Raw genomic sequence first — 21,711 nt, 5'->3', positions numbered from 1 at the left:
CTATTAAATATCTTGGAATTTGGATTTCAAAAGATTTAGAAGACACAATGAAAATTAATGAAAAATGTTTATTACAAAAAGTGACAGAGATGTGTGAACAATGGAATCCTTTACATTTATCTTGGTGGGGAAGAGTACAAACAGTTAAAATGATGATCTTACCTGTAGTTTGTTACCAAATGGGAATGATACCAGTTTTCTTTCAAGATTCTTTTTATACAAAGTTAAATAAGGTATTGACAAAATTTATTTGGCTTGGGAAAAATCCCAGAATTGCTTTAGTGACATTATAAAGACCAATTGCGGAGGGAGGGGTAAATTTTCCCAACTTCTATAGGTATCATCAAGCCTATATTTTACGTCAAGGTATGTATTGGATCCTCCCAGAGCCCACTGATAATATTCCAGATTGGTTCTGGCTTGAATGGAGACTCATGTTTCCTTTACGTCTCAGTCATGTAGTTAGTATCAAAATGCCAAGGCTATACAAAGAACATAAAATATTCATGGATACATGGAAAACTTTAAGATATATAAGTAATCTAACTCCTATTCCAATTAGTAAATCAACAACTCAAACGATTTGGTTAAACCCCAAGATCAAAATAGGCGGTTTCAAAATAATCTGGAAAAACTGGATGACAGCAGGTATTCGTATTTTAGATGATATAATAAAAAATCAGTATTCTGATTGGCCCACGCGCCTTAGGCCCCACCAGTAGGCGGAGCTTTAGGATGGATGGGCCAATCCGGCCTCATTCCTTCGTTGGCTGCCTGCCGGACAGGCGGGTTTGGCTCCCGTCTGTCCGGCCAACTACCAAAGGTACGGGGAAGGGGGGTGGGGGGGTCGTGGGGGTCGCCAGGGGGGTCGCGGGTCGGCTGGGGGGGCGGTCGGAGGTTCTTGGGGGGGGCGGTCGTTGGGGGGGGAGGGGGGTTTGCGTCGAGGGCAGGAGGGCCTGGGATCCCTCCTGCCCGTAATGTAGTGCGGGGTGGGGTTAGGGGGTCGCCGTGGCCAGGAGGGTTTGGGCTCCCTTCTGGCCCAACTACCAAAGGTACGGGGAAGGGGGGTGGGGGGGTCGTGGGGGTCGCCAGGGGGGTCGCGGGTCGGCTGGGGGGGCGGTCGGAGGTTCTTGGGGTGGGGCGGTCGTTGGGGGGAGGGGGGTTTGCGTCGAGGGCAGGAGGGCCTGGGATCCCTCCTGCCCGTAATGTAGTGCGGGGTGGGGTTAGGGGGTCGCCGTGGCCAGGAGGATTTGGGCTCCCTCCTGGCCCGATATTGTTGGGGAATCGGCGGTCCTTCGGGGGGAGGGATGTATCGGACGTCGGGGGGGGGGCATCAGGCTTTCAGGATGGGGACAGACCTTCAAGGGGGGACAGTGCACGGAAGTCAGGGGGGGTGAACGGAGAGTCGGGACAGCGCACGGAAAGTCAGGGCGGGCGAAAGGAGCGTCGGGCAGCATGCGCGGTATACCCGTGAGCGCGGTATACCAAAGTTTTTGTACATATCATCGTGATTTCTGCGCGCTATACCCGTGTGCGCGTTATATACGGGTGCGCGTTATTTGCGTGAAAATACGGTAAGTTTCACCATTCTCATCTTTAATGGCAACTAATTTTGTTTTCCTTTTTTTCGCCTTAAGATAATTTGCCAGCATTCTTCCCGCCTTATTTGAATTTCCCTAATACAATGCTTGCTGGGAAAACAAATCTTTCCTTATCAATTTAGAAGAAATGTCATTATATTTACCTTTAACTTTTAAAAGATCTCTAATGTAATGTAATAAGTATTGGAAGCCACAAGAGCAATGGTTACAGTGGGATTCATGGGATATGCCAGTGATTCCCAACCCTGTCCTGGAGGAACACCAGGCCAATCGGGTTTTCAGGCTAGCCCTAATGAATATGCATGAGAGAGATTTGCATATGATAGAAGTGATAGGCATGCAAATTTTCTTCATGCATATTCATTAGGGCTAGCCTGAAAACCCAATTGGCCTGGTGTTCCTCCAGGACAGGGTTGGGAACCACTGGGATATGCCAATGGAACAAATAACTGTGCTGGTAGTCTTTGGCATTCATTTGTGTTCTGTCTTAACTTTTACCTGGAACTATGTACAACCTCTCAAGTTAGATAAGTATTTTTAAAAGGCGCCTATTTTGACCCTGTTTCATCAAGGAACCAGATCTTATATTTTAAAAGGCATGATTTATTAAAGGCCCAGTCTCCCCCAGCAATAATCCAGCTGGCAGATGTAATCAAGCTCAATGTGAAATAGTAATAGCCTCTCCTTTCTGCACAAGCCTATTTGCCTTAAAAGCATGTTCAGAAAGTTTTTACCTTTTTCTAAAAATTTAGTAAATCTTTACTCAGACTTGATCTCCATCGAGAGATTATTCCACAACTCAGATGACCATGTGTGGAAAAGCCTCCAAAGTTATTGTTAGTTCTTATTAATACGATAGATAGAAGCATTTGAAAGTCGAAGAACTGTCCATCCTGTTATAATTAAACACAGAATTTAGGACAGTTTTATGACAACCACCAGGTAAACTGTGTGTCTGTGTTTGCAGCTGGATCCTGAAGCCAGTGATGCTCTGAAGGAGCTTCAAGTCAAACTGAACAATGTTTTAGATGAACTCAGCACAGTTTTTGGTAACAGGTATGTAGATTGAAATTGAGGAATTCTGTCGCTCTAAAATGAATTTTCCTGTTTGAATGAAATGTTACCAAATGATATGAGAGAGAGAGCATTTCCATGGGAAACTGAGGATGCAAGGAAAATCCAAGGGACATAATCATTAAAATTTAAGTTTTTTAATTTGTCCCATTTTTCTAAATTATGTTCCGGGCAGCTTACTGCTTAAGCCCTTAACCACAATAACTTATAGTCTAAGCAGGTAACTTAGCGACAGGTTATAGATCACTAATGGGCACAGTGAAGAAGAACACCTATACAGATCACTAACAACAGATCAGCAATTGCATGTTTGAGTTCTTTCAGTACCCTGGGATGTATGCCATCTGGTCCAGGTGATTTATCACTCTTTTTTTATTTTGTTTATTAATTTTCAAAATATAAATAAGCAAGCTTTACTTGCATACTGATTTAGAAATTAAAACATCCACGTAATAAAGGTTTGGACAAATTCACAGTCTATAGTCTGTTATTAAGACATGGGGGAAGCCTCTGCTTTCCTGGATCGGTAGCATGGAATGTTTATACTCTGGGTTTTGACCAGATACTAGTGGCCTGGATTGGCCACCATGAGAACGGGCTACTGTGCTTGATGGACCATTAGTCTGACCCAGTAAGGCTATTCTTATGTTCTTATGTACCAAAACAGTCTAGAAAATTATAATTAATTATTTAGTCCACAACATTTAGGACCCAAGAAAAGAAGAATTAATAGTTACCAAAAGGACAGCATTGGAGAACAAATCTGACAGGAAATGTCAATACAAAGGAACCACCAAGCTATATTGGACCCTTGGCCAAAAAGTCCTTTCTTCTTTTCTGTGTCACATGAGATATGTCAGGAAATGAACGTAATGTTGAACCGAAAAATTTTTCATTCATATGTCTGATATAAGTCTAAAGAATTAAATCCCTATCAAATTCCAAAGCAAATGTTACTATGAGAGTAGTCCTTTCAGTTATTTCTTCCAGTAAATTTTCCAGAAAGTTAGTCAAGTTCAGTTCACCACCTTCTACTCCCACTACTCCTGTGGAAGTAGAATTAGTTTGCTTACTTCTGAGAAATATACTGAACTCTTATTATCGGCGTTGGTATTAAGATTTCTTTCAAATATCTCTGAACCATTTCCACTGCTGGAACAATTGGAGATTTAAGAAAGTTTAACAGTTTCAGGTTATTCTTCCTCTGTTTATTTTCCATAAATTCCAACTTTTTCTGAATAAAGACTCTTAACAATTTCCACTTCTAAGATCTTAATTTGTTTAATCTGTTCTTCATGTCTTTATACTCTCACCTTGTTTTTGTAACATTTCTCCATGGATGTTTACCTGGGAATTGATAGAAGCACAATCATTTCTTACCATAGTTACTGCTTTTCTGAGATTGAAGTTCATGATTTCAATAGCTCTCCACAGTTCGTCCATATGGACTATTGCAGGCTTTACTAACTCTTCAAATTGCTCGTTCTCTCTCACGGAAGTTAAGATCTCTCCAGCCTCTGTGTTGAGTGCTAATGTCTGGGCCCCAGCGGGAGCCTCTTCAACCACTGATTTTCCTGACACTGTTTCTCTAAGGCTAAGCAACTGCCTTCCTTCCCTCTTAGGAGGACTGTGTTGCCACTCTCTTACTGGGGCTATCTTTTCCGGGTTGGAGAGGAGGCTGCCCCTGGATCAGGCTTAGAGAAACCCGATCAAAACTAAGGCTTTCCCAAAGTTGGGTATGTCTCCTTTGTCTGGTGTGCAGTTCTTCAAACTATAGTTGTTTGAATCAAACCCCTGGAGTTCTTGGTCGCTGTTGGAGGTGGCCAGGTGCTTCCTTTCCGCTTCCCCATGCCCACTAGAAGAAACAAAAGTCATCAGGCAGAAAGGTAATGGTCAGCGAAAGTAGAGGTCTGATGTAGGTAAGAGCTCCACGCTAAGCGTCTGTCCTAAACTCCATCTAGGATTCCAAAATGTGTAACATAGTAGATGATGGAAGATAAAGACCCGAATGGTCCATCCAGTCTGCCCAACTTGATTCAATTTAACTTTTTTAAATTTTTCCTTCTTAGCTATTTATGGGCAAGAATCCAAAGCTCTACCCGGTACTGTGCTTGGGTTCCAACTGCCAAAATCTCCGTCAAAACCGACTCCTTCCCATCTACACTCGCAGCCATTGAAGCCTTCCCCAGCCCATCCTCTTCCAAACGGCCATATACAGACACACAGACCGTACAAGTCTGCCCAGTACTGGCCTTAGTTCAATATTTAATATTATTTCTGATTCTAGATCCTCTGTGTTCATCCCACGCTTCTTTGAACTCAGTCACCATTTTCCTCTCCACCACCTCTCTCAGGAGCGCATTCCAGGCATCCACTACCCTCTCCGTAAAGTAGAATTTCCTAACATTGCTCTTGAATCTACCAACCCTCAACCTCAAATTATGTCCTCTGGTTTTACCATTTTCCTTTCTCTGGAAAAGATTTTGTTCTATGTTAATACCCTTAAAGTATTTGAACGTCTGAATCATCTCCCCTGTCCCTCCTTTCCTCTATGGTATACATATTCAGGGCTTCCAGTCTTTCCTCATACATCTTCTGGTGCAAGCCTCCTATCATTTTCGTCACCCTCTTCTGGACCGCTTCATAGTAACATAGTTCTGCTTGGGTTACAACTGCCGAAATCTCCGTTAAAACCTACTCCAGCCCATCTAAACCCTCCCAGCCATTGAAGCCCTCTCCAGCCCATCCTCCCCCAAACGGCCATATACAGACACAGACCATGCAAGTCTGCCCAGTACTGGCCTTGGTTCAACATTTAATTTCTGATTCTAGATCCTCTGTGTTCATCCCATACTTCTTTGAACTCAGTCACCATTTTCCTCTCCACCACCTCTCTCGGGAGCGCATTCCAGCCATCCACCACCCTCTCCGTAAAGTAGAATAGTGATTTAGATGTAACCAGCTAGATTGAGCTTATCCAACGGGGCTCCGTTTCGAGGGTGACAACTAGGGTGAAACCCCCTTCCTCAGGAACCGGCTATGCTGTCGCTAATAGCTCTCGAGCACCATTTTCAACTTTGCTTTCATCTTTGGCTGGTGCTCGAGAGCTATTAACGACAGCATAGCCAGTTCCTGAGGAAGGGGGTTTCACCCTCGAAACAGAGCCCCGTTGGATAAGCTCAATCTCGGCTGGCTACATCTACATCACTACGGAGAAGCTAAGTACCTCCAGTAGTCTGTTTAGCTCATGCTTGTGCCTGCTTGGCTGACTTTGGACGCTCCTGTACCCTCGGAAGAGGGGCAGAGATAGCCCTAAAAATTTCTGTATTTATTTTTTGTTATCTCATTATATTTTGCACTATTAGCACACTGGTTTGTGCATTAGTTAACACGTTTGATTAATTATGGGTTAGCTCGGGGATGTTTCACAGATAACACCCCTTTGAGTGCATGTATGTGACAGCTGGTGCATTAGGGGCGAGTCCCCATTACAAGCTTTGTGATTGAGGGCTTCCCGTTCACCCTTACAAAATTTATGTGGTAGTTTATTGTTCGAGCTGTCTCTTCCCTTCACCCTTCTTTTTGGGGTTAGGGGAGATTTGTTTTCCTGCCCTGGATTGGTAGCATGGAATATTGCTACTCTTTGGGTTTTGGCCAGGTACTAGTGACCTGGATTGGCTACTGTGAGAACAGGCTACTGGGCTTGATGGACAGGTCTTACCTATCTTGGCGGAGGAGAGGGAAAATATCTTCTACTGGAACTTAGCAAGTGAAATGAATAATTACTGATTTGTTGACTTGAGAATGAACTGTTAGGCAGACTGGATGGACCACACAAGTCTTTATCTGCCATTATTTACTTTGTTATTAGGTAAGACTGGGTAAGAATTTTGTCAATCTAGTTGTCTCTTAAATAATATAGAGATTAATAATGATTTGCTGGTTTGTTTGTTTTTTTCTAATAATTTATATTCCGCAGATTACAAATTATTCAGGTACTCAAGCATTTTTCACTAACTGCCCCGGTGGGTTCCCACTCTTAACTAATGTACCTGGGGCAATGGGGATTAAATGACTTGCCCAGGGTCACAAGGAGCAGTGCGGGATTCGAACCCACAACCTCAGGGTGCCAAGGCTGTAGCTCTAACCACTGCACCACACACTCACTCCCACTTTATTCCCTTTTAAATTTTGTTAGAAATATTTAAATGACTAATGATTTTTTTCAACTTTTATAGCTTTCAGTCTCGTATTGATGAGTGTATCAAGCAGATGTCAGATATACTGAGTCATGTCAAAGGAACAGCCAATGCCAGAAACACAGTAGCTCAAGATGCAGACAATGTTCTTAGGCCTTTGATGGACTTCTTAGATGGAAAGTAAGTATGGAGAAAAGCACCACAGTGTTATGTGTTATTGATCCCAGCCTATCCTGGTTTTTATGTTCTCTTAGGCTTCCATGGCTAGCATCATGAATGTTGCAGTTGTTCAGGTCTTGCCACCTCTGAGTAAGTGAACCAACGTTTCAACCAACTGCAGTAATCAACTGATGTGCTAGTAGCCACAATGAAAATATATATATGTAACCTGGATCCTTCTGAAGTGGTATATTGGCCTGACTATCCCAGGGTACTTACATTTAGGGGCATAGTTATCAGCAGGGGGCTACCATTTAAGACAGGTCTATTTTAGCACAGATCCCATTTTATGCAATGAGCTCTAGTTACGAATAACCTGGGTTACAGTAAAATAGCCCACCTTAACAGTCGCCCAAATTGATAACTTCTGCTCCTAGACACTAAAGTTATAGAATGAGGGGTACAAAATTTGTAAAATCAATAAAAAGGGTCTTGGTAGGCAGAAGGACACCAAGTCAAGTTCTGGCTGTCTGATCACAGGAGCGGGACAGGCGAGCTAAAAATGGGCCTCTGCCACCGATTTGTCCAAGCCACCACTACAGTAACATCATCATCATGCAGCGACTGCACAAGCCTACCTCCCCTTCCCCTCCCCCCCCACCCCCCCCCCGACGTCAATTCTGATGTCGGAGAGGAAGTTCCGGGCCAGCCAATCATTGCCTGACTAAGCCCAGAACTTCCTCTCTGATGTCAGAATTGATGTTGTGGGGGGTGGGGGGGAGGCTTGTGCAGTCTGAGGAAGAAAAAGCTTGATTCCTGAGAAGTGACCTTTCCTCCTCCTGGAATCAAGCTTCTTCCTCAAGTTGCTGCACGAAGATAATGTTACTGCAGCAGTGGCTTGGACAAATAGGCGGTGGCTTGGGGGGGCAGGCCGAGCCGGGAGAGAGAATGAAAGACAGAGGGGGGGGAGCCGGGAGAGAGAAAACCAGAAAGAAGGGGGGCAGGGAGAGAGAAAGAAAGGATAAGAACATAAGCATTGCCCCTGCCGGGACAGACCAGGGGTCCATCGTGCCTGGCAGTCCGCTCCCGCGGTGGCTCCCCAGGTCCATGACCTGTAAGTGCTCCTAACCAACAACTTCCATACCTTGTTCACCTAATGTCCAGTGAAGTAACCCTCTATCTGTACCCTGCTATCCCCTTTGCTTCCAGGAAGTCATCCAGACCCTTTTTGAACCCCATTATTGTACTCTCTTATCACCTCTTCTGGAAGCGAGTTCCAGGTGTCCACCACCCGTTGAGTGAAGAAAAACTTCCTTGCATTTGTTTTGAATCTGTCTCCTCTCAGTTTTTCTGAATGACCTCTTGTTTTTGTTGTCCCCGCTAGTCTAAAGAATCTGTCCCTCTCCACCTTCTCTATGCCTTTCATGATTTTATAAGTCTCTATCATGTCCCCTCTCAGTCTCCGTTTTTCCAGGGTAAAAAGTCCCAGCTTGTCCAACCATTCGGCATATGAAAGGTTCTTCATGCCCTTTATCATCCTTGTTGCTCTCCTCTGGACCCTCTCGAGTATTGCCATGTTCTTCTTAAGGTATGGCGACCAGTATTGGATGCAGTATTCCAGATGTGGGCGCACCATTGCAGGATGACTTCCTTTGTTCTGGTAGTGATACCTTTTTTGATAATGCCCAACATTCTGTTCACTTTCTGTGAGGCCGCTGCACATTGCGCCGCCAGCTTCATTGATTTGTCCACCAATATCCCCAGGTCTTTTTCTTGGTTGCCTTCCCCCAGTACCCTCCCTCCCATCGTATAACTGTACATTGGTTTCCCCTTCCCTATGTGCAAGACCTTACATTTCTCCCCACATTGAAGTCATCTGCCATTTTTTAGCCCACTCACCCAGTTTGTCCAGGTCGCTCTGCAGTCAGAAGGAAGTGCAACCAGAGACTCATGAAATCACCAGACAAAATGTCAGTTTTGTGAATTTATACCTGCTATCTATATTTTGCTCTATAATTTGTCTATTTTTCTATAGTTGTTACTGATTGCATATTTTAAAGTCATCCGCCTTGACCTCTTTGGAAACCCCCCCCCCCCCCCGAATATAAATGATGATTAACATTTTCTCTGCATACAGTGTGCTTTGTGGTTTTTAAATTTGGGGGTTATCGTTATGTATTAATAAGATTATATTGTGTGTATATGAAAAATGGATGGAAGAAATTGCGTTTGTTAGTACTATTATTATGGGGGTGGGGTCATGGACAGAGCTTGGGTGGGTCTAGGGTGGAGCTTGGGCAGGGGTACTTGGTTGGTATTTGTTAGGCTTTGTGGGTACTTGGCTTGAAGAAGTTGAGAAACACTGATTTAAAATATTGTAAACAATTCTGGAGAACGTACCTTCAAAAAGAAAGAAACAGCATTGAGTTGGTCCAGAGAGTGCTACTAAAATGTTTCTGGTCTTTATCATAAAGAGTATGGGGACAGATTTAAAGATCTCCATTTGTAACATACACTTTGATAGAGACATTTAAATAGCTACGTGGTATAAATGCACAGGAGGTGAGTCTCTTTCAATTGAAAAGAAGCTCTGAAAATAAGGGGGCATAGGATGAAGGTAAAAGGGAATAGACTCTATTATGACCAGGATAGCCATGCAAATGGTTACTCGCAATTGGAAGAACAGAGATCGCCTTAATTTTACTTTTTGGTGGGCAAATTTATGTTTAAGTTATAGGTTTGAAAAGACGAATGCGGATATGTTGGGGCATACTAAGAGGTTCAAGTTAATTTGGGGCCCATTGACATCTTTTATGGATTCATTATAGTTATCTTTTCCTTTATTTCTGTTGGTATAATGCACACACACCCAGGGGGAGGGAGGGTGGGAGGGAGGTATTTCTTTTGTATGGTTCTATTCCCTTATGAAAATGTGGGTTGGGTTGGGGGGAGGGTTTAATAAGAACATAAGAACATAAGCAATGCCTCTGCTGGGTCAGACCTGAGGTCCATCATGCCCAGCAGTCCGCTCACGCGGCGGCCCAACAGGTCCAGGACCTGTGAAGTAGCCCTCTATCTATACCCCTCTATCCCCTTTTCCAGCAGGAAATTGTCCAATCCTTTCTTAAACCCCTGTACTGTACTCTGCCCTATTACGCCCTCTGGAAGCGCATTCCAGGTGTCCACCACTCGTTGGGTAAAGAAGAACTTCCTAGCATTCGTTTTAAATCTGTCCCTTTCAACTTTTCTAAGTGTCCTCTTGTTCTTTTATTTTTCGAAAGTTTGAAGAATCTGTTCTTCTCTACTCTCTCTATGCCCTTCATGATCTTATAAGTCTCTATCATATCCCTCTAAGTCTCCTCTTCTCCAGGGAAAAGAGACCCAGTTTCTCCAATCTCTCAGCGTATGAGAGGTTTTCCATCCCTTTTATCAAGCGTGTCACTCTCCTCTGAACCCTCTCGAGTAACGCCATATCCTTCCTAAGGTACGGAGACCAATATTGGACGCAGTATTCCAGATGCGGGCGCACCATCGCCCGATACAATGGCAGGATAACTTCTTTTGTCCTTGTTGTAATACCCTTCTTGATTATGCCTAGCATTCTATTTGCTTTCTTAGCGGCTGTTGCGCACTGTGCCGTCGGCTTCATTGTCATGTCCACCATTACCCCCAAGTCCCTTTCTTGGTTGCTCTCATTAAATAATATCCCTCCCATCGTATAGTTGTACCTCGGGTTTCTGTTTCCAACATGCAATACTTTACATTTCTCAACGTTGAACTTCATCTGCCATCTCGCCGCCCATTCCCCCAATTTGTTCAAGTCCCTTTGCAATTCTTCGCATTCCTCTTTAGTCCCAGCTCCACTAAATAGTTTTGTATCGTCCGCAAATTTTATTATCTCACACTTCGTGCCTGTTTCTAGATCATTTATGAATATATTAAATAGCAGCGGCCCGAGCACTGAGCCCTGCGGAACACCACTCGTGACCCCCATCCAGTCCGAGTAGTGGCCCTTCACCCCTACCCTCTGTTTCCTACCCGCCAACCAGTTTCTGATCCATCTATGTACGTCTCCGTCCACTCCATGGTTCTTCAGTTTCCGGAGTAGACGTTCGTGAGGCACCTTGTCAAAGGCTTTTTGGAAATCAAGGTATATGATGTCTATGGGGTCTCCTCTGTCCATCCGTTTGTTAATTCCTTCGAAGAAGTGCAATAAGTTCGTTAGGCACGATCTCCCCCTGCAGAAACCATGTTGGGTTGTTTTCAAAAGTTCGTTTCTTTCCAGATGTTCATTGATGTGTTCTTTAATCAGTGCTTCCGCCAGTTTCCCCGGAACCGAGGTCAAACTCACTGGTCTGTAGTTTCCCGGGTCACCTCTTGATCCCTTTTTAAAGATGGGCGTGACATTGGCTATCTTCCAATCCTCCGGGATCATGCCTGTTTTCAAGGATAGGTTGCAAATTTGCTGCAGTAGTTCCGCTATCTCCTCTTTTAATTCCTTCAGAACCCTGGGATGGATTCCGTCCGGACCCGGGGATTTGTCAGTTTTAAGTTTTTCTATCTGCCTGTGTACATCATCAAGGCTCACTTCCATGGATGTTAATTTTTCTGCTTGATTTCCATTGAAGATTTGTTCAATGTTGGTTGTGTCTTCGTTTGTAAATACAGACGAGAAGAACATGTTGAGTCTTTCTGTGACTTCTTTCTCCTCCTTCACCACTCCCTTCCTGTCTCCTTCGTCCAGCGGTCCCACCTCCTCCCTAGCTGGCTGTTTCCCTTTAACATATCTGAAGAACGGTTTGAAATTTCGTGCCTCCCTGGCTAGCCTCTCTTCATACTCTCTTTTGGCTTTTCGAATCACACGGTGACATTCTTTTTGATACTTCCTGTGCTCCTTCTGGTTCCCTTCAGTTTTGTCCTTTTTCCATTTCCTGAATGAATTTTTCTTATTGCCTATCGCTTCCTTCACTATTTTAGTCATCCATACTGGGTCTTTTGTTCGACCCTTTTTGCACCCCTTTCTGAATCTGGGGATGTGCAGATTTTGTGCCTCGCTCACTGTGTCTTTGAAAAAAGACCAGGCATGTTCTACTATTTGCCATTTTTTGGAAGTGTTCCTAAGTTTCTTCCTTACCATTTCCCTCATTGCTTCATAGTTTCCTTTCCTGAAGTTGAAAGATGTCGCTATGGTTCTCTTTCCGTTCGGTATGCCTACTTCAACCTTGAACTTGATCATATTATGATCACTGTTTCCCAATGTTGTATGGATTTTGATTGATTATAAATGCATATATGTATAGATACTGTATTGCATTTTTGTTCACTTTAGAAACTCAATAAAGATTTTTTTTTAATTATTTATTCATTTTTCATCTTACAACAAGTGCACAATACTACATCATATAATGTAATGTAATGTAATTTATTTCTTATATACCGCTACATCCGTTAAGTTCTAAGCAACTGTTACAAATCACTTGATAATCATACAATTCTGATTCTACATACATGAATTTATTCCCCCCAACCACACTCCCCACACGTAATTTAATTCAAAATACCATTTATATATTATATTTCAATCTATTAATCAAACTTTGAAAATAACTATTTACCCTCCCCCTACATGTAAATGTACTTTCATTAGAAAAATGATGTCTATTCATTACAATAATTTGTTAATGGCCCCCAAATAATTTTAAAATTATTATAATTCTCTTTTTGTATGGCGATTGATCTTTCCATTTTATAAATATGACACAATGAATTCCACCAAAATGTATAGCTAAGTCTATTGTAATCTTTCCAATTATTGGTAATATGTTGTATGGCAACTCCTGTCATAATTAATAAAAGCTTGTTATTATTTGATAAAATTTGACTTTTTGCTCTCATTGACATCCCAAACAGAATTGTATCATATGATAAAGCAACATGTTTTTCTAGTAAACAATTAATTTGAGACCAAATTGATTTCCAAAAAACCATGATACAGGGACAATAAAATATGAAATGATCCAAAGTCCCTGCTTCTAGATTACAATGCCAGCATCTATTAGACCTAGAGCTATCTAACTTTTGTAATCTAACAGGGGTTCAAAAAGCTCTATGTAACAAAAAGAACCAAGTTTGTCTCATAGATGCAGACATTGTGCATCTCATTCTCCAAGACCAAATTCGTGGCCATTGAGACGCAGAAATTTGATGCTTAATCTCAATGCTCCAAATATCTCTAAGACCATTTCTTGGTTTTTTTATTCATATAATCAGATATCAATTTATACCACTGTGCGGTTTGGTGTCCCAAGAAATCCACCTGAAAGCATAAGAATTCCAGACTATACTGATTTTTAAGAATTTTCCATTCAGGGAACCCCTCCTGAATAGCCTGCTTCAGTTGCAATAAAGCTTTGTGATTTATTAAGACCAAATTTATGTAGCAACTGTGAAAAATCAAGCAATTTACCATTTGAAATAACATCATCTAAAGTCCATATACCTGCAATAATCCAATGCTTCCAGATAATTTTTAAATCCGCCAATTTGAATCTTGGAGTTTACCCATAAAGATTGATTTATAGATTTATGTAATGGATTACCGTATTTTCACGCAAATAACGCGCACCCGTATAAAACGCGCACACGGGTATAGCGCGCAAAAATCACGATGATATGTACAAAAACTTTGGTATACCGCGCTCACGGGTATACCGCGCATGCTGCCCGACGCTCCTTTCGCCCGCCCTGACTTTCCGTGCGCTGTCCCGACTCTCCGTTCACCCCCCCTGACTTCCGTGCACTGTCCCCCCTTGAAGGTCTGTCCACATCCTGAAAGCCTGATGCCCCCCCCGACGTCCGATACATCCCTCCCCCCCGAAGGACCGCCGACTCCCCAACAATATCGGGCCAGGAGGGAGCCCAAATCCTCCTGGCCACGGCGACCCCCTAACCCCACCCCGCACTACATTACGGGCAGGAGGGATCCCAGGCCCTCCTGCCCTCGACGCAAACCCCCCTCCCCCCAACGACCGCCCCCCCCAAGAACCTCCGACCGCCCTCCAGCCGACCCGCGACCCCCACGACCCCCCCACCCCCCTTCCCCGTACCTTTGGTAGTTGGGCCAGAAGGGAGCCCAAACCCTCCTGGCCACGGCGATCCCCTAACCCCACCCCGCACTACATTACGGGCAGGAGGGATCCCAGGCCCTCCTGCCCTCGACGCAAACCCCCCTCCCCCCCAACGACCGCCCCCCCCAAGAACCTCCGACCGCCCCCCCAGCCGACCCGCGACCCCCCTGGCGACCCCCACGACCCCCCCACCCCCCTTCCCCGTACCTTTGGTAGTTGGCCGGACAGACGGGAGCCAAACCCGCCTGTCCGGCAGGCAGCCAACGAAGGAATGAGACCGGATTGGCCCATCCATCCTAAAGCTCCGCCTACTGGTGGGGCCTAAGGCGCGTGGGCCAATCAGAATAGGCCCTGGAGCCTTAGGTCCCACCTGGGGGCACGGCCTGAGGCACATGGTCGGGTTGGGCCCATGTGCCTCAGGCCGCGCCCCCAGGTGGGACCTAAGGCTCCAGGGCCTATTCTGATTGGCCCACGCGCCTTAGGCCCCACCAGTAGGCGGAGCTTTAGGATGGATGGGCCAATCCGGCCTCATTCCTTCGTTGGCTGCCTGCCGGACAGGCGGGTTTGGCTCCCGTCTGTCCGGCCAACTACCAAAGGTACGGGGAAGGGGGGTGGGGGGGTCGTGGGGGTCGCCAGGGGGATCGCGGGTCGGCTGGGGGGCGGTCGGAGGTTCTTGGGGGGGCGGTCGTTGGGGGGGAGGGGGGTTTGCGTCGAGGGCAGGAGGGCCTGGGATCCCTCCTGCCCGTAATGTAGTGCGGGGTGGGGTTAGGGGGTCGCCGTGGCCAGGAGGGTTTGGGCTCCCTTCTGGCCCAACTACCAAAGGTACGGGGAAGGGGGGTGGGGGGGTCGCCAGGGGGGTCGCGGGTCGGCTGGGGGGGGCGGTCGGAGGTTCTTGGGGGGGGGCGGTCGTTCGAGGGAGGGGGGTTTGCGTCGAGGGCAGGAGGGCCTGGGATCCCTCCTGCCCGTAATGTAGTGCGGGGGGGGGTTAGGGGGGCGCCGTGGCCAGGGGGGTTTGGGCTCCCTTCTGGCCCGATATTGTCGGGAAGTCGGCGGTCCTTCGGGGTGGGGGTGCGAGTGGTCCTGCCGGGGGGGGGGGATGTATCGGACGTCGGGGAGTCGGCCGGGCAAGAGGGCTTGGGCTCCCTCTTGCTCCGATCGTGGATGCGGGTGCGGGTGGGAGCGCGTGCGAGCGGTCGTTCGGGGTGGGGGTGCGAGCGGTCTGGCCAGGAGGGTTTGGGCTCCCTTCTGGCCCGATATTGTCGGGAAGTCGGCGGTCCTTCGGGGTGGGGGTGCGAGTGGTCCTGCCGGGGGGGGGGAAGTATCGGACGTCGGGGAGTCGGCCGGGCAAGAGGGCTTGGGCTCCCTCTTGCTCCGATTGTGGATGCGGGTGCGGGTGGGAGCGCGTGCGAGCGGTCGTTCGGGGTGGGGGTGCGAGCGGTCTGGCCAGGAGGGTTTGGGCTCCCTTCTGGCCCGATATTGTCGGGAAGTCGGCGGTCCTTCGGGGTGGGGGTGCGAGTGGTCCTGCCGGGGGGGGGGATGTATCGGACGTCGGGGAGTCGGCCGGGCAAGAGGGCTTGGGCTCCCTCTTGCTCCGATCGTGGATGCGGGTGCGGGTGGGAGCGCGTGCGAGCGGTCGTTCGGGGTGGGGGTGCGAGCGGTCCTGCTGGGGGGGTGAATCGGGCGTCGGGCGGGGTGGGAACTATGTTTTAAAACTTTTGTATACCGCGCTCACGCATATAACGGGCGAGGGGTATGCGCGGTAGGTAAAAACGCGTATAACGCGCGCGTTATATGCGTGAAAATACGGTAGGTGTTAAATTATTGACATACCTCAATGTTTTCCAAGTATCCATTAATATTCTGTTTTCTTTATATTTCCTAGGCATCTTAATACTGAGAACATGAGATAAATGTAAAGGAAACATGAGCCGCCACTCCAAATACAACCAATCTGGGACATTTTCCATGAGCTCTGGGATGACCCAATACATACCCTGGCGTAAAATATAGGCTTGATGATACCTATAGAAGTTAGGAAAATTTACCCAACCCTCCGCAATTGGTTTTTGTAAAGATACTAAAGCAATTCTAGGCATTTTACCCTGCCAAACAAATTTTGTAAGGATACCATTTAACTTTTTATAAAAGGACCCTTGGAAAAAAATTGGTATCATATTCATTTGATAACAAACCACAGGCAATATCATCATTTTAATAGTTTGAATTCTTCCCCACCAAGAAAGATGTAAAGGATTCCATTGCTCACACATTTCTGTTACTTTCTTTAATAAAAGTTTTTCATTCTCTTTTATTGTGTCTTCTAGTGTATTTTTAATCTTAATACCTAAATACTTTAATCCATCTTCTTTCCAAATAAATGAAAATGTTTCAAATAAACCTTTAGTACAATACACATTGAGCGGAAGAATTTCTGACTTATTCCAATTTATCTTATACCCTGAAAATTTCCCAAATTTCTCAATCAATTCCAGCAAACATGGAATGGAAGTTTCTGGATTTCTCAAATAAAGCAGAATTTCATCTGCATATGCAGAGACTTTATATTCCCGATCTGTACGAGGAATACCCTGTATCCCCTTTGCTTGTTGAGTAGCTAATAACAAGGGTTCTAAAACAATATCAAAAAGCAATGGAGATAATGGACAGCCTTGTCTAACCCCCTCTGCAAATTAAATTTTTCTGATACATTATTATTAATATACAATCTTGCAATAGGAGAGCTGTACAACGTCTGAATCATTTGTATAAATCCAGAACCTATACCAAACCAATTTAATGCTTGATACATAAATATCCACTCAACCCGATCAAAAGCTTTGTCTGCATCTTAGAGTTGGATCCGCTCCAGGTGGTGATGGTTTCACAGTAGAATTTTATAAATCATTTCAATAAAGATTTTTTTTAAAAAATTATTCTCATTAAATAGCTCCCTAATCCCTTATTTGTCCTGTCTTGTTTTAGATTATAAGCTCTGTCAATTATGTGTTTTATGTAAAGTGATGCTTTCATCTAGTAGCAGTATAGAAATAATAAGTAGTAGTAATATCCCAAAACTACCATTGAGGGTAATTAGCTCAATTGTATTACTATGAAAAAATTATTCAGCCATTACATTGTGGGAATAAGTGAATAGAATTATAGTTAAATCATTTTCAACTCAAAATAAAATGTTGCTCCTGAGAGATTTTTCCTTATACAAGCATCTTAAAATACAGAGCTTGCAAAAAATGTGCAACAACCAGGCATTCATTTTCTGGATGATAGTCTTTATTTTAGCAAGATTGTAATTTAGTGCCTAATGAAAGACAATGAACTACAGTCTGTTTCCTCTTCTTAACGTTTGATGGAATACAGGAAACAGTGAAAATATCCTTCAGTTAGAGCTGTCCAGTCTGCTTTTCTATGTCTTATTAAAGAAATGACAACTTTGCATGAGGTAAAACTCTTTATAGTTTATAAATCTTTCCTTTTGGCTAAGTCTTAATAATAATATTGTAATTTATAGCTAAAGAGACATATGATCAAGAAACTGTTTTATTTTACTTTTGTGATTATGATAAACATACTGAGGGCCTCAAAATAGTACCTGGCGGGCTGCGAGTTTGAGACCACTGCACTAGACCATGGGTGGGCAACTCCGGTCTTCGAGGGCCGGAATTCAGTCTGGTTTTCAGGATTTCCCCAATGAATATGCATGAGATCTATTTGCATGCACTGCTTTCAATGCATATTAATTGGGGAAAACCTGACTAGATTCTGGCCCTCGAGGACTGGAGTTGCCCACCCTTGCACTAGACCTTCTTCTTTTTGAGGGCTGTAATGCCAAGTTCATTAGGTAGTCAGCACTTCACGGTATACAAAGAGACACACATGAGATAAGGCTAAGTATGCTACTTTATTGGTTACATAAATTGTAAAGCAGTGATATACTAAGCACAGCTGATAAATTGCAGAGCAATAACATGCAAAGCACAGATAATTCAGAACAACCTCACCATAATCGATTGTAAACAATACCACTTCCTCACAACCGGGAATCTCCTTTTCAGGCAGTTGATAGAACCGGGTCAATCATGGAACTATCTCTTTACAACGTGCTGATCGATTCTAAAGAAAAAGTCCCAAGATGGCTGCCTCTTATATACTCACACTCTGTTCGTTTCTGCAGTAAATAACAGATGTTTCTTTTAACTCCCAGCTGGAATGTTGATCGCTGTTCGACCTCCATCTCTTATCACAGTATCATGTGATTCACAGTTCCTTCTCACACACGCCAAATCCCAGCTTCTGGAAATGGCTGCACATAGGGCTTAGTATTAATTATTTATGTCTTTAAATCATGCCTCTTGGTTATGCATTTCACCAAGGAGAGTAATCTCTGCTTTTTAATTTTCACTGTAGAGTTCTTTATTTGGATATCTGGCACCTTGGTTGGCCCACTATTCCTACACATTCACATGCCATATAGCACTTGTCAATATTTATATTTCTACACACCACTATCACACCTTTTTGCACCAGTTGCTTTATAAACCAAGTATATCCACAACACTTGTTACACAGGAATTACACAAGACTGAGTATATTAGACATTATAAGATTACATTCATTAAATTGTCATTTATAGCAGTGGTTCCCAACCCTGTCCTGGAGGATCACCAGGCCAATCGGGTTTTCAGGCTAGCCCTCATGAATATGCATGGAGCAGATTTGCATGCCTGTCACTTCAATTATATGCAAATCTCTCTCATGCATATTCATGAGGGCTAGCCTGAAAACCCGATTGGCCTGGTGGTCCTCCAGGACAGGGTTGGGAACCACTGATTTATAGGACCCCTGAGGAAGACAGCACTGTCGAAACACGGACCGTGTTGGGTCCATAGCTCCCAATGTTTTAGGTCCTAGATATATTTTATATGGATTATTAAATTATATTTTTAAATAAAGCCTGCATGTTGAACATCACCATCGCCACAGAGTTTTTTGTTTTCGTTAAAGCTGGCTGTTTGTCACTTTCAAAGTTTTGGGAAGTAGTCATCTCCTGTTCTTCTGAAAGCATAGAGATAAGCATGGATTAATGAGAGAAAGCCAATATGGATTGAGTCAAGGGGAATCTTGCCTCACCAGTCTGCTGTATATCTTTGAAGGAGTGAATGAACATGTGGGTAAAGGTGAGCCAGTTGATATTTTGTATTTGGATTTTCAAATGTCATTTGACAAAGTACCTCAAGAAAGAATTCTGAGGAAATTAGAAAGTCATGGGATAGAAGGCAATGTCCTATTATGGATTAAGAACTGGTTGAAAGAAAACAGAGTAGTTTAAATAGTCAGTATTCTCAATAGAGAAGGGTAAATGGTCGGGTGCCCCAAGGCTTGGTGCTGGGACTACTGATTTTTAACATTTTTATCAATGATCTAAAGATGAGAATAGCAAGTAAGATAATTGAATTTGCTGATGACACAAAGTTGTTAAAAGTTGTTAAATCGCAAGAGGACCTTGTGAGACCGAGAGACTGGGCATCAAAATGGCAGATGACGTTTAATTTGAGCAAATGCATGTGACAAAGAGGAACCCGAACTATAGCTACATGTTGTAGGGTTCCACATTAGGAGTCACTGCCCAGGAAAATGATTTAAGTTTCATTGTTGAGGATACGTTGAAACCCTTAGAACGGGTACAAAATGACAAAGATTAGGGGACACTTGATGAAGTTACAGGGTAATATTTTTAAAACCAATAGAAGGAAATTTTTTTCACTCAGAGAATAGTTAAGCTCTGGAACGCGTTGCCAGAGGTTGTGTTAAGAGCGGATAGCGTAGCTGGTTTTAAGAAAGGTTTGGACAATTTCCTGGAGGAAAAGTCCATAGTCTGTTATTGAGAAAGACATGGGGGAAGCCACTGCTTGCCCTGGATCGGTAGCATAGATTATCCCAGGACAAGCAGGCAGCTATTCTTGACTGATGGGTGACGGCACCGACGGAGCCCCAGTACGGACAATTTTAGAGTGATTGCACTCTAAGAACTTGGAAAGTTCTGGCATGCCGCACCGCGCACGCGCGAGTGCCTTCCCGCCCGACAGAGGCGCGCGGTCCCCAGTTTCTTAGTTTCCGCGGAGCTAAGAAGACGCGTTTTTTCAACGGCTGTTGAAAATTTTTTGAACTTGCCTTCCCGCTCGCGTAAACCTTTTTGGCTTTTGCCTCTTTCTTTTTCTTTCATTATTTTCAAAAAAAAACAAAAAAACTTTTGTTTTTTCATTCAATTTGGCTTTTCCCCTGCGGGGCCTTCTGCCACCATCGAAGCCTCGGCCTTCGATTTGGCTGAAGCGGTGTTCACGTTCATGCCCCCTCAGCCAGGTTTTAAAAAGTGCCAGCGGTGTGCTCGGCCCATATCTCTCACGGACCCACACAACTGGTGCTTACAGTGTTTGGGTCCTGAGCATCAGGCCTCCACCTGCACCCGCTGTGCCACACTGAAAAAGAGAACATTAAAAAATCGCCAAATACAACAGCGATTACTTTTCGGTGCCGAGATGTCCGATCCCGTTCCATCGACTCCGACTTCGGCACCGGTTCAGTCGGCACCCTCTTCTTCGACGCCGCGAGATTCCGCACCGGCGTCCCAACATGCAGGTAAGCCGGCTAAGAAGCCGTCCCCGCTGGAACGTCCTCCGGTCTTGAGTGCAGTGAGTCCAATCCTGCCGACTGTGAGGCGCCAGCGGAAGCGCTCCGCCCCTATTGAGGTGAGTCCCTCGACATCGGGCTCCTCATCTCCGGGGCGTCGAGCGGCACCGCAGGTACCGCAGAAGAAAAAAGCGGTACCGGTGCCATCCCTTGATGACCGTATTACGGCCATTCTCCAGGAACAGCTCAAGCAGCAATTGCAACAGCTCCTTACATCGATCCTGGCACCGAACCTTCCGGTGCCGGTCCGCACTGAGCCGGTACCGATAGTGGAGCAACCTATATTGTCGGTATCCACTCCCTCGGTACCGATTCACTCCACCTCATCGACATCGATGCCAGTCCTTGCGCCGGAGCCGAGAGCTCAGCATCAATCGGTGCAGACTTCGGCTCCGGTGCAACCGATTACATCGCCTGGGTCGATGTCGATGAGATCGGGTAAGTCGGTGCGCAAGACCCGGCATGCAGACCCAACTACCCCGGAGTCTCGAGATCGTTCTCCCCATGTCAGGGATCCTGATCTGTGGGGAGATTCAGAAGAGCCTTTTCTCTCTGAAGGAGAATGTTTCTCAGATGAGGAGGAGTCTGCTGTACATGACCCGTCCTCTAAGCATGACACTTCATCTTTCTCCAGTTTCCTGAAAGATAGGTGTGATTCTCTGTCTATTCCTTTGGAGGCTGAATCCAAAAAGTCTAAAGCTTTTCTGGACGCCCTGGACTTTGACCAACCTCCAAAGGAATATTTGAAGCTCCCTCTTCACGACATCTTGAGGGAGACTTTTTACAACAATTTAGAGACTCCCTTAACAGTTCCAGGGGCCCCACGTAAGTTAGACTCTCTGTACAAAG

At 45.0% G+C, this 21,711-nt stretch overlaps 1 protein-coding gene across 6 annotated transcripts in view; it reads left to right on the top strand.

The window, feature by feature from the left end:
- The window catches only part of UNC13B (unc-13 homolog B), an 837,582-nt gene that overhangs the window by 714,594 nt on the left and 101,277 nt on the right, over positions 1–21,711 (top strand). For all 6 annotated transcript variants that reach the window (XM_033936000.1, XM_033936018.1, XM_033936037.1 and 3 more), the window contains 2 exons: positions 2,569–2,657; positions 6,914–7,054. In XM_033936000.1, the coding sequence (XP_033791891.1) occupies positions 2,569–2,657; positions 6,914–7,054 (230 nt within the window). The remainder of the gene's footprint in view (positions 1–2,568; positions 2,658–6,913; positions 7,055–21,711) is intronic.

This window comes from Geotrypetes seraphini, chromosome 1 (genome assembly GCF_902459505.1).
Source record: "Geotrypetes seraphini chromosome 1, aGeoSer1.1, whole genome shotgun sequence".
NCBI classification, from domain to species: Eukaryota; Metazoa; Chordata; class Amphibia; order Gymnophiona; family Dermophiidae; genus Geotrypetes; species Geotrypetes seraphini.
The sequence above is the reverse complement of the archived record's forward strand: the minus strand, read 5'-3'. Positions and strand labels throughout refer to the sequence as shown.